The 12007-nt window shown below is 34.1% G+C and overlaps 1 protein-coding gene across 1 annotated transcript; it reads right to left on the reverse strand.

Moving 5' to 3' along the window:
* Window positions 1-2624: 2624 nt before the first annotated feature.
* On the reverse strand, window positions 2625-8812 carry LOC142642841 (uncharacterized). The gene is made up of 7 exons (XM_075817268.1): window positions 7459-8812; window positions 7226-7344; window positions 4985-5728; window positions 3916-4420; window positions 3692-3830; window positions 3065-3158; window positions 2625-2952 (listed from the first exon to the last, which is right to left on the reverse strand). Exons 1-7 carry the CDS (start codon window positions 8527-8529, stop codon window positions 2835-2837), a joined length of 2790 nt encoding a protein of 929 aa, XP_075673383.1. The 5' UTR covers window positions 8530-8812; the 3' UTR covers window positions 2625-2834.
* Window positions 8813-12007: the final 3195 nt, after the last annotated feature.

Genomic DNA, 12007 nt, shown 5'->3' on the forward strand with positions numbered 1-12007 from the left:
ACACAAACATAAACCTAGCCACAGATCTTCCTTGTCAACCTAGAAAATAAGAAAAAAAAAAGGTTACACGGCATCGAACCCACAAATCACAAATCCACAAACATAATCACAAACACAAACCCAGCATGCCAAAGGGAACTGGGTAAACCCCTTCAGAAACCAATTCCTAAACCTCACCTCCCAAAAAACCACCCAAAGCCCCCGTTTCAGACTCCCAAGACGACTCCTCTGACCCAGTTCAAGAAGATGAACCACCTCAAAACCCTAACTCTGATTGGACGGTGGCGGTGATGGGTTGAAGAGAGATCAGAGGGGCAAAACGCCTCTCCTTTCGTGTGAGTGTAGCCATGGCCATTTTGCTCTGTGAATAAACGACGCCTCCCCTCTGTTTTCTCTTGTACCAAGCTGTAAAGCCACAGATCAAGAAACGACGCCGTAGGAAGAAATTCTTCATGGAGCTCAACGGAAACCCTTTGCTTAACAAGAACCGCCGGTCGGAAATGGCGAAATACCGTCGACATTGAAGCTCTAATCGCTATCTCAGTTGGATTTCTAATTGATTGCTGATTGCTGGGTTTTGAGATGTTTTGGTATTCTTGCTAGAGATCAGTTTATGTTTGTGTTTGTGTTTGGTTAACAAGAAAGGGTGAGAAAATCTTAGAAAATTTGAGATTAGCTTGTGTTTGTGTTTTTTGTGTTTGGTTGACAAGAAAGGATAAGAAAATCCTCGAAAATCTAAGTGTGTGTTCTTGTGATTAAATCTGGGTTTGTCTTCTTGTTGAGAATGATACCAGATCAAAATTCAAAAAAAATTTTATTTTAATTTTTTTTCTTCTTGACAAGTATTTGAGACAATGTATGCACCAGAAGTTGGAAAGTGGGAACTTGGGAAAAATGTTGCTGGGTTTGTGTTTGTGTTGTGTTTATGGGTTTGTGATTTGTGGATTTTAGATTTTAATTTTGTGTTTTTAGATATGAGTTCTTGTTCTTGATGTATTTGTTTAAGACAAACTTAAATTTCAATTAATGTAATTTTTTATTTTTATTTCTGTTTCTAATTTTTTTATTGTGTTCTTAGATCTTGGTTTGTGTTCTTATTGTTCTTGTTCAAGACACACTTTGATCTCAATTAATGTGATTTTTTATTTTTATTTCTGTTTTTTATTTAGTTAGAATTAATAAATAATTTTTTAAAATTTAAATGGTGAGGTTGCATTTTTTAATTACAAAATAAAATTTTTTATTATTATTTTAATGATTCCGTTTGCCATGTAGGTCAGTGCCCTAATGGCACTGACGGAAAGGACGAAAATAGAAGGTGTTTTTCTAAACAGGGACTAAAAGTGGTGAAAATAAAATATAGGGACCAAAGTGAGAATCGCGTGAAAATATAGAGACGAAAATGTGGTTTTCGCAAAAAAAAAAAAAAAAAAAAAATTTATACTTCTCTTTTGAACGTAATGCTCACAACTCAAAGGATGAAATATTTTTGAAAAAGTTGGGACTTGGGAGGCAAGGATGGAATCCAATTCTTTAGAAAGTAGGGATTCTAAAAGAATTAAATTGTGCTTAGCATTACTACAAAGAGAATTGAAGAAAGTTTACTAGTTTTTAAGAAAAAAATTAACATAGTTACTTTAACTTCAAATGGATATATGGCTCATTGTAGATCTAAAGTATGGTGAAATTTGTATCCATTTTGAAGTTCTAGATGTCCATTTTCCAATGAAGAAGTCTCACTCAAAAATTCATTACGTATTAAAATATATAGGTAAATGATTGATCAAAGGTGATTTTCCAACAACACCTCTTTGAATAGTTTCAACTTTCAAGAACTTGTTAGTTGTGATTACTTTCAGACTATAAAGAATACCTTTAATTATACCCGGTAGACATTTGTTATGCTCTTCATTGGGTCAAAGACCTAAGTCTTTGGTTGGTAGAAAATGAGTTGTCTGCATCTTGCATGTCTTGGACAATTTATGGTGCAATGAGTGACTGAATGGTTTTATCTACTGGTACAAGAATAAAAAAACATTTTCCATGTACATTTTACTCACTATGGATACAAATTCGGTACATCTTTCCAATCTGTAGAACCTTTTTCTCTGTCTTGGCTATTGTTACCTTTCATTGTCAAGAAGTACAAACAATCATGCCTATGGACTCCTTGCTTCTTGAAGTAGAGAAATCACAATGACTTCGTATGAAAGCCAAAAGAAAGTGGCTTTGGCGATGATTCATTAATCATTATTCTGCAGGAATATTCAACCATTATGACTTAGGATATCCTGAATGGTTCTTGCTTCATTTTTACTACTTTTCTTATCTGAATTGATTACTTACCACAGGCGCATAACTTGCTTGGAGAGAGAGAGCATGAATGGATATAGTGCTATTTCCTAAGAAAAAACATAGAAATAACTGCAACACTGTTGAGTGTTGGATGTGAAGTGTATTTGCAATATTCGATAAAAGAAGAAAACATATATTTCTCCACTGCAGAACAAGCATTCGTTTGTTAATCCAACCCTGTATGGAGAACAATGCAGAGGATATTTTGAAAAGAAACCCCAAAAAGGAAAAAAATAAATAAAATAGAACTGTATATACAAAGATGGAATTTCAGATCATGTTAGTCGTCATTTCTCTTCAAAAAAACACATATACAGAGTATATGTTGAAAAAGAGAAACAATGTGTGATGTTGAATGAATTTCTTGTACAATATTTACATGGCAAATAAATTAAATGCTTCAACTTCAACTCGCTTCTTTAAGTTAAGTTCTGTTAATAAAGGTGGTCCTGTGGAGCCTGAATTCATTCACAAATAATCTATGAATCCACATAAGCTCGCACGACATCCACTATTGGAGCTCGACATATTGGACACTTTCCACTACCCCATTGCAATTCATGAGCACATTTGAGACAAGTGCACATGTGTCCACATCTGAAAGATATGAAAAATGACATATCAGAATATGAGTACTGAAAACATTGACAATATCAAAATGAAAATATATATACTCTTCAAAGGGAACCTTTGCTTCAAAAGGAAGTACCTGTATAAAAGTGAGTCGATTTGCTTTTCATAGCAAATACAACAATTGCCTTTCTTTGGTACCCCATCATAGGACTTCTTCCCCTCCCCCTGAGCTGTAAGAATGATTTCATATGCTATTGTTTATGAGGACCTTAATGAATTAGGGACAGAAAATACGAGAGAGAGGCAGAGAGGGGCTCAAAAAATTTATGCAGTTAATCATTGTTTAGCTTCCGGTTGCATGCATTACAAAAGTAATTTCATTTTTTTTCAAAAAGAAAACAGAACAAAGATGATAAAGAAAAAGCAAAATAGTAAAGTTGGGCCAGATTAGTGCTTTAAATAACACTCTCTTGGAATATAACATAACACTCATTTCCAAAGGCATGTGTTTAGCTTGAGATTAGTGTGGGTTTAGAACATATGATTGTTTTCCTAACCATGTGATTATGTCCAGCATATTTGGTAGTAGTTTAAAACCATGTTTTCATGCTTGTCGTTGGCATTGACATCCTTATTAGTGGCGTATCTCTTGTTATGACCCTGCTGTTACTAGGGTAACAAGGAAGGCGTCAAAATCTCCTACTTGGTTGATTTGAACATGTGATATGGATTTCACTTTTACTTTAGAGGGAAGAACACAAACCTGAATGAGACTCCTGCTTAGAGGATTGTTGCAACATCATCTGCATGTCCATGCAGCTCTTGATTGATTTTCTTAGCTCAGACATCTCATGATAGAGTTGCTCCATTTGGCCTCTCATATCATATATGAGTTCCATTTCCTGCAAGATCAGCAGCATTATTTCATTGGCAGAAACGCAAGGAATTTATACTGAGATAACCAATAGGGTATAAGGTAAAACTCACAATTGAATTAGGATTTGTGGCCGCAGAGTTTTGCTGACTATCCTGATAGTAAGGTTGAGATGGTAAATGTTGGCGTGGAGATGTGGATGTAACTTGATCAGAATCATCACCAACTTGATTATCCTGATAACTCCATGACCCTAATGGATATGGTGAAGCTATTTGCATTGATGATGAGGATTCATCAAAGTCATCGCCAGCTTCATGATACTGACCACTGATTAGGCTCTCCTCTCCTTCCTCTGCCACATCTCTGTCTTCCTCTTCCTCTTCTTCTACTTGTTCTTCGTCTTCTTCTTCTTCTTCTTCTTCTTCTTCTTCTTCTTGTTGACTGCCTGATGGATCCGTAAAACTATGTAAGAAAGACATGAATTGGTCCATTCCCTCCTGGCTGCCATTCTCATCTTCTCTTTCTTCTAGATGCATCTGTCTATCTATGCGGGACACCATCAATCTGTCTATTCTCTCTCTGAAATCACTAGTGAGAAAACTTGAAACTGTTCTTCTGTATACATAAAATTAAAATTTCAAATGACTGAAATGTGGAATTATTTTTGTACTATGTCTAAAAGTAAAATTTAACATACACAGAGAGCATAGTTCATGCTTCACTAGTCATTGTCAATGGTACCTAACCTCACATTTGTCATTGGGGACAAGCTCACTCATCCCCCAACCATCCTAAAAAATATAGCATCCACTGATGGAATTTTGATTTTGTTTTTGTATCCACCCTTGGTGAATGATAGACTAAGTTTTTTAGATGCAGTACTAACTAAAATCCCTAATATAGCAAAACAAGCATTGAACAAATGTTCTTTTATTTATTTTTGTTATGTAATTGTTCAGTAGATCCAATGAAGCAGGGCTTAAATATTAAATACAAAAGGGCAGCATCATTCCATTTGGTCTCTTCAAATTTTATATTAAATGGTTTCCCATGATATCAGAAATTGATTCTATTTTAGTTATTCATGATTCTGTAGTTTGTTTAAGCTTAAATGCCAGGAGAAGGAAAGAAAAGAAGATAACGGGAGGAAATGGAATCTGGGAACAAAACCTCATATACCTTTCAAGGAGTTGACATATCTCCCCATTGTCTGAGTTATTAAGCACCTCCTCATACCGTTCTTGTCTGCAATGTTCCCAATAACTTCGTGGGCGAGCAATGTCATTAATCCAGTCGTAACTGGTTTCTGCATAATCATGGTCAATGACCTCCACTTCTTCTGCTATCTCATTCTCAGCCCAAAACTTAAAGGATGCAGTTCTATCTGCAAATTCTTCTGAGTCAAGATTTCTAACCTCTGAGCTTGTTCCTTGCAATGTCGCATCTGAACTTCTGGCTTCTTCATGAACATCTTCCTTTATGTGTGACATTGAGTTTTCTAACTGGTGTGTACTATGCTGATCAGTTATATTAACTTCCTGATTATGAAAGTGGTTACTTGGCTGATTGAATGTGGAAGAACTGTTCAAATAATCTTCATTGTTTACTATCTTCTGACGAGGGCTTCTTGGATAAGCTGAATCATTCTGGGCTGTTGCGACCTGCTCAACACCTGTGATAAGTCTCTCCCTACAAGAACTGTCCAAATGAACTGCATTGCGTACCGTCTCCCGAGGAGGGCTTCTTGGATAAGTTGCACCATTCTGGGCTGTTGTGACCTGCTCATCACTTGTGCTAGGTCTTTCCCTGCAAGAACTGTCCAAATGAGCTGCATTGTTTACTATCTCCAGACGTGGGCTTCTTGGATAAGTGGCATCATTCTGGGCTGTTGTGACCTGCTCTACACCTGTGCTAAATCTCTCCCTGCAGTTAATTGAGATTCCATTTCCAAAATCAAATGAATTAAATGTTGTGGATTTAACATGGCAGAAAATTTCTGAGATTCAAATAACATACAAATTGCAAAATTATTTTCAGTATTTAAGGTTCAAGTTCACATTAAATGTTGCAGGGATAGCTTGGGACAAATAGAATGATAATGACGACAACTTAATCTTCAAATTCTTAAACAAAAAAATAGAAGTATTCCACTATCATAATTTGAAATCTAACCAATTTCATCAATTCTAGATTTCTTCTCCCTGATCGTAAAATATTAACTCTAAATTTACTACTATATTAAACAATTTCCATATCAAAATTGTTTTTGTTTGAATTATATGCATAGGCACTATTCATGGCCTAAACTGCAACAGTTTAATTCCATTACTTCTATATTGTTTTGCCTTGCAAAGCTCACACCATTTACATGTGACATGAAGATATAAATATCATCAGCAGCAGTTATTTACACTTGTAAATGCAGAATGTATGACTCATTAACTAAAAATGCAGAATGTTTATGCACAAATGTTTCGAAGTGGTGGTATGAGCACTAGTTGTTTGGCTAATATGAGCACCAAATGATGAGTGTTACTTTACAAATCAACTAGTTAAGTAGTCTGTAACTACAACTAATTGGGGTTAGAGAAGATGTAACTAAGTTTCATTCTGGCTGTTAACCTTGCCCAACCATCCTTTTATGGGTCTGTAAGAGGCTATTTTACAAAAAATTTGGGTTCTAAGTATGATGCAGGTAGAATTAATCTATAGCCAAACAAATTCTAAATGTGGCACATTTTTTGGTTTCCAAATTGTTAAATTCAGAAAAATTCTTGAAATTTTCCCCTTTCCTTCTTTGGGATTTTTTGATTTTGGAAATCCCCTGTACGGAAGAACAAGATGAATGCCAAGTCGAAATATAATTAGCAACTTGAAGTTTTTGGGATATTGCTTGAGTCCAGATCACAACAGAAGCCTAACAATCATATATGCTCTTTTAAAGTTCTTGTTCCCTTTCTACTCTTCTACTTTTTTTTAAAAGTTTTCTTAGAGTGAAAACTTCATTAAACTTGCCTATCATTGGTTTCACCCAACTGATTGCTTTTAAATGAGCATTTTATCTTATGCATAGCATTAAAACATTCAAACGGATTAAACCAAAAAAAATTAAAGAAGGGAGAAACAGAACAAATGGACGTGGAACTAGATTAACATGTTCCAACTAATTGATTTAAATGACCCTCCTCCCTTTGTACAACATTGAAACCAAACAACATGACACATTCCTATTGTGTTCCACATACCAAAGAAAACCATGTTGTAAACTTTCCAACAAAACAAGTATTACTATTCTTCTTTTAGAATTGGGACTAATGACTAAATCTATAATCATAAATGTTCTCAAAACAGTTCCATCACATGCACAGTTCTAAATTCTGAACGAATTTAATGCAACATGTCAATAAAATAATATTATACCTTAGATGCATGATGTTAGATCCTTGTGGTAATTTGTTGACTTTAGATACTGTTGGTTGCGGGCGTGGTTGATCTTGAATTGCCATGCCCCGTTGTAGTAATCTAAGCCGAATCAATGACTAGAAACAAGCATAATACAAAGTAAATTTGTGTTTCCTAATGGTAAGAAATAAATTCATCACTATATTGTATAAACCAAAAAGGAGTTCCAGTAAATGAATTAAGTACTTAACCTGAATGCGGCCTCTTTGTGTAAATCTAGAAACTGCACGTCGCTCAGCCAATGCGTCTATCTCCCTTTGCCTGTCGCGTTCCAATTGCATAAGCAAATCCGTGAATGCTTGACGCCCTCTGATCCGGGGTGAAATAACATGAGGCAAAACTTTATACTCAAATTGATCCCAATAAGTACAGTCCCGCTCTCTATATGGCGATCCAAGCATGCTAGACTGGTCGTGATCATTATCATCGCCACAAGATGAGGACCTGGGGCTCTGCATTTGTGTTGCAGCTGTTAACTTCTTAATGATATCCACTATTCTAACCTTCTCACTCTCTCCTTCTGAATTACAGCCTTGTGACGAAGATGGTGGATCATTTGGAGACGTTCTACCTGACTCCCAATCAGGAAAGGGGTCATCATTAGGCTGAGCATCATATTTTTCTTCAACAACAACAGATTCCCCTGCTTCAGCTGATGATTCTTGAACAGGGAAACCATTTTCAACACTGCTGTTTTCAGAATTAGACCTTAATTTCATACTGTTGGACTTGGTAAGCCTCTTCTCCCATATCTGAACAAGGGAAGAAGCCCCAAGGTTTGGAATTTCAACAGAACCAACCGGTGGATGCGGGGAGCCTTCCTCCCTCCTAAAACTTGATTCCCCTGATGACATGATTGGAGAATTTGATAATTCCAAGGGCTCTGCCTCCTGCCTCTGTTTGTCAATTGTTGATACAATCTCTTGTTCTGGTCGGGCAGTCCATCTTTCAAGACTTTGCATCTGCTTCGGGCTCATTGTTGAGTACTTTTTCTCACCATTGGGACTATGATTACTGTTCCTCTCTCCATTGCCAATCCAAGATTCAACAATATTATCATTTTGAGCCCCCGGATTCGCGTCTGATACAGGGCCCGAAGATATTCCAATGCACGAATGGAGGCGACCCGTCACCAAGTGCTTGAGGTTTTTAGGAAAGTTAGCTCGATTACCGTTTTCTCTGTACCGATCAGGCCTGCCATTGTCCCTTAGAACACAACCAAAAGGTGCAGAGGAAGCGTATTCAACTTCAGAGGATGCCATTTTTTTCCCTTCTGAAATTGAATTCAGAGTCTGGATTCTTAATCAATCATTTTCAATTGACACGAATCCAAAACTAGACAAACCCATTTCAAGAAAAAAGGTTGGAAAACGCAAAAGCCAACCTCACAATCTTTGTCACCTCGCAGAAGAGAGGGAGGGACAGAGGGAGGGGCTCATCTTAGACGAAAACAGAGGAGCTGTTTAAAGCATATAAATTGTTAACCACAACCTTGATACTCGATTACAATTTGGCTAAATTTAGAAACACGTTAAAAAAAAAAAAAAAAAAAACAACCCCACTAAGAGAGAGAGAGAAAGAGGTTGCAATTGGTTTGGTTCAAAAGAGGATTTTAGTCTTTTTGTGGTGAAAGAACAAGAGGGTTGTGCTAAAATTAGATTTTGGGTAAGTGCTAGTTTCACAGGGAGAGAGAGAGAGAGAGAGAGAGAGAGAGAGAAGCCAAAAAAGTGTGAGACTGTGAGGAAGCTTCATACATATTATATGTATTGCAGAGGACGAAAACAGAGTTGAGTAGGTGTCTTTAATAAAACAGTGAAAGAGTTTGGTGAAAGAGAGAGACGTTGGTTTTTAGCCGTTGGGATTGTGGGGTCATTGATGCAATATCTCAAATATGGTTAGCGGAAAAGCAATATGCAATTCATTAAAAGGTTAAAACAGAGCAACCAAAAAAAAAAAAAAAGAGAAACAGAGCTCTCTCTCTCTCTCTCTCTCTCTCTCTCTCTCTCTCTACGTGCTATATATGTTGTAATTGTACCCCATTAAAAGGTTAAAACAGAGCAACTAAAAAAAAGAAAGAAAGAGAAACAGAGCTCTCTCTCTCTCTCTACATGCTATATATGTTGTAATTGTACCCTTCTTTATTGATTGACTTTATTGGGTTAAAGACTAGTGATTATTATATTGCCATTTTTCACATATCTGGGCTTGATTCTAGTTCATATTCTAAAATAAATACCAATTTTTTACTATTAATATAATATTATCTGTATAGCACAACTTGTATGCCTAAGATGGCTTATGATAGTATATTAATAGGTCTAGTAAAAACCTCATCTTTCATACTGAGTGTTTCATTTATGCTCTATCAATGGAGATTATCCTTCCTTTTATTATAAAGTGACCAAATTTAAAAAATGAAAAAAAATAAAAATTAATTATACTGCACATTAGAGATAATTTACAAGTATAATAAAATCTAAAAGCATTTCCACAATAGTCAACACTCATATTTTGAGTTGTTCTTCTAGAACCATATCATTCGCTTTGCAACAACTTTTACCACAATTTGCTGTAGTCGTCAACTGTAAGAGCTGGACAATTATTTTCAAATGTTTTATCAACTGAGGTTATCCTTCTTTTTCTTATAAAGTAACCAAATTTAAAGATGAAAAAATAAAAATAAAAATAATCATATGACATAGTAGAGATAATTTATAGGTATAACAACATTTTACAACATTTCCACAATAGTCAACATCCATATTTTCAACTGTTCTTTGAGAACCATGTCATTTGCAACAACTTTTACCACAATTTGTTGAAGTCGTCAACTATGAGTACTGGACAATCATTTTCAAATGTTCTATCAATTGAGATTATCTTTCTTTTTCCTATAAAGTAACCAAAATGAAAAATAATTATTAATCATATGGTGTATAAGAGATAATTTACGGGTATAATAAAATCTTACAATATTTCCACAACAGTCAACCTCCATATTTTGAGCAATTCTTTTAGAGCCATATCATTCGCCACAACTTTTATCACAATTTACTAAACTCATCAACGGTGAATGTTGAATAATCAATTTCACATGCTCTATCAATCAAGAATATCCTTCATTTTCTTATAAAGTAACCAAAATTTAAAAAAAAAAAAAAATCATTGGCATATTAGAGAAAGTGTATGAGTTTAAAAAAAAATTTAGAATATTTTCACAACACCCATGTTTTGAGCCGTTCTTCTATGACCATACAATTTGCCACGACTTTTTGAATGGGTCAATTGTGAGTAGAAAACAATCATTTTCATATGAATCTACTATTTTTTTCTTCTTAACTCAAAAGTTGATCACATTAGAGTTGCAGCAAAAAAGTTATACCCCTAAACATTCTCTAGTTTGAGTTGTGGTGGGTCAAGGTATAATTTTATTTTATTTTATAATGGATTGATACCTCAACTTGCTGTAAAAATATGTAAAATATTGTGAGATTTTGTTATGGTTGTAATTATAATCTTTCTTTTTCTTTTCTTTTTAGATAAAAATCAACATATTATAATTTATGGAATATAAAATAAAACATTGAAGAGTGGGATAGATGATTTTATTTGGTTTCAACTTTCTTTCATTCCTATCCATTGGTTTTAGTTTTTATTTTTGTTTGTTTTGATAGAAAACATTGTATAAAGATAGTTTTTTGTATTTTTCAATGTTTGGTAGCATTAGAAAAATGAGTTAAAGGAAAACTATATTTGGTCAACATAAAAAGTATTGTTTATTTTTAGAAATTGTTTTCCACTAAATTTTTTTTGGAAAATAACTCTATTTCATAGTAAGCTAAATAAGGAAAGTTAGGAAATTGTTTTTCAACTTATTTAGGGTTATTACCAAACATAAGAAAATGAGATAATTTTATAGAAAATGACTCATTTTTTAGAAAACATTATTGTCAAAACAAACAGAGCGCGGTTTTTTTTTTTTTTGGCTCATTCTTTAGGTTAGGTTTTATCATGTGATGGTCTCAACTCAATTAGTACATAGAAGGGTCACTTCTGTTTGTTTTAGCGATAATGTTTTTTTAGAAAATGAGTTATTTTTCAAAAAGTATTTTCTATAGAAGTATCTAATTTTCCTATATTTGGTAGAAACCTTAAATGAGTTAAAAATAATCTTCTAACTTTCCTTATTTAGCTTGCTATGAGATAGAGTTGTTTTTCAAAAAAGAAATTAGTGGAAAACAATCTCTAAAAATAAACCATAAAATAGTTTTCCTCTGACTTATCTTTTCTAATGCTACCAAACATTGCAAAACAAAAAAAAACTATCTTTACACAAGATTTTTCATCGAAATACATAGAGCACGGTCTATTTAGAAAGAAGAGGTTAATAAAAATGCCATTTAGTTAAAATTATCGTTGTAAGCAAAAGAACCAATGGAATGAATACAAATTCTCTGTCTCACTTTTTGCATTCTTCTTAAATGTTCTACCAATTACAGTTTATTATGTATTATTTTGATTTTTTTATTATAAAATAACAAAATTTTAAAATGAAAAAAAAAATTAAGAACATGACATATGATAATTAGTAGGGTATAAAGTAGAATACAAAAAGTGAATAGATGATTTATACATATATAAAAAAATAGTTATAACATCCTCAAGTGAATTTAGGTATTGCAATCCCATGGTTCTAGAAAAATATTTAGGGTTTTAAGATAAAAATAATTTTAAAAAAAA

This window comes from Castanea sativa, chromosome 7, assembly GCF_040712315.1.
Source record: "Castanea sativa cultivar Marrone di Chiusa Pesio chromosome 7, ASM4071231v1".
NCBI classification, from domain to species: Eukaryota; Viridiplantae; Streptophyta; class Magnoliopsida; order Fagales; family Fagaceae; genus Castanea; species Castanea sativa.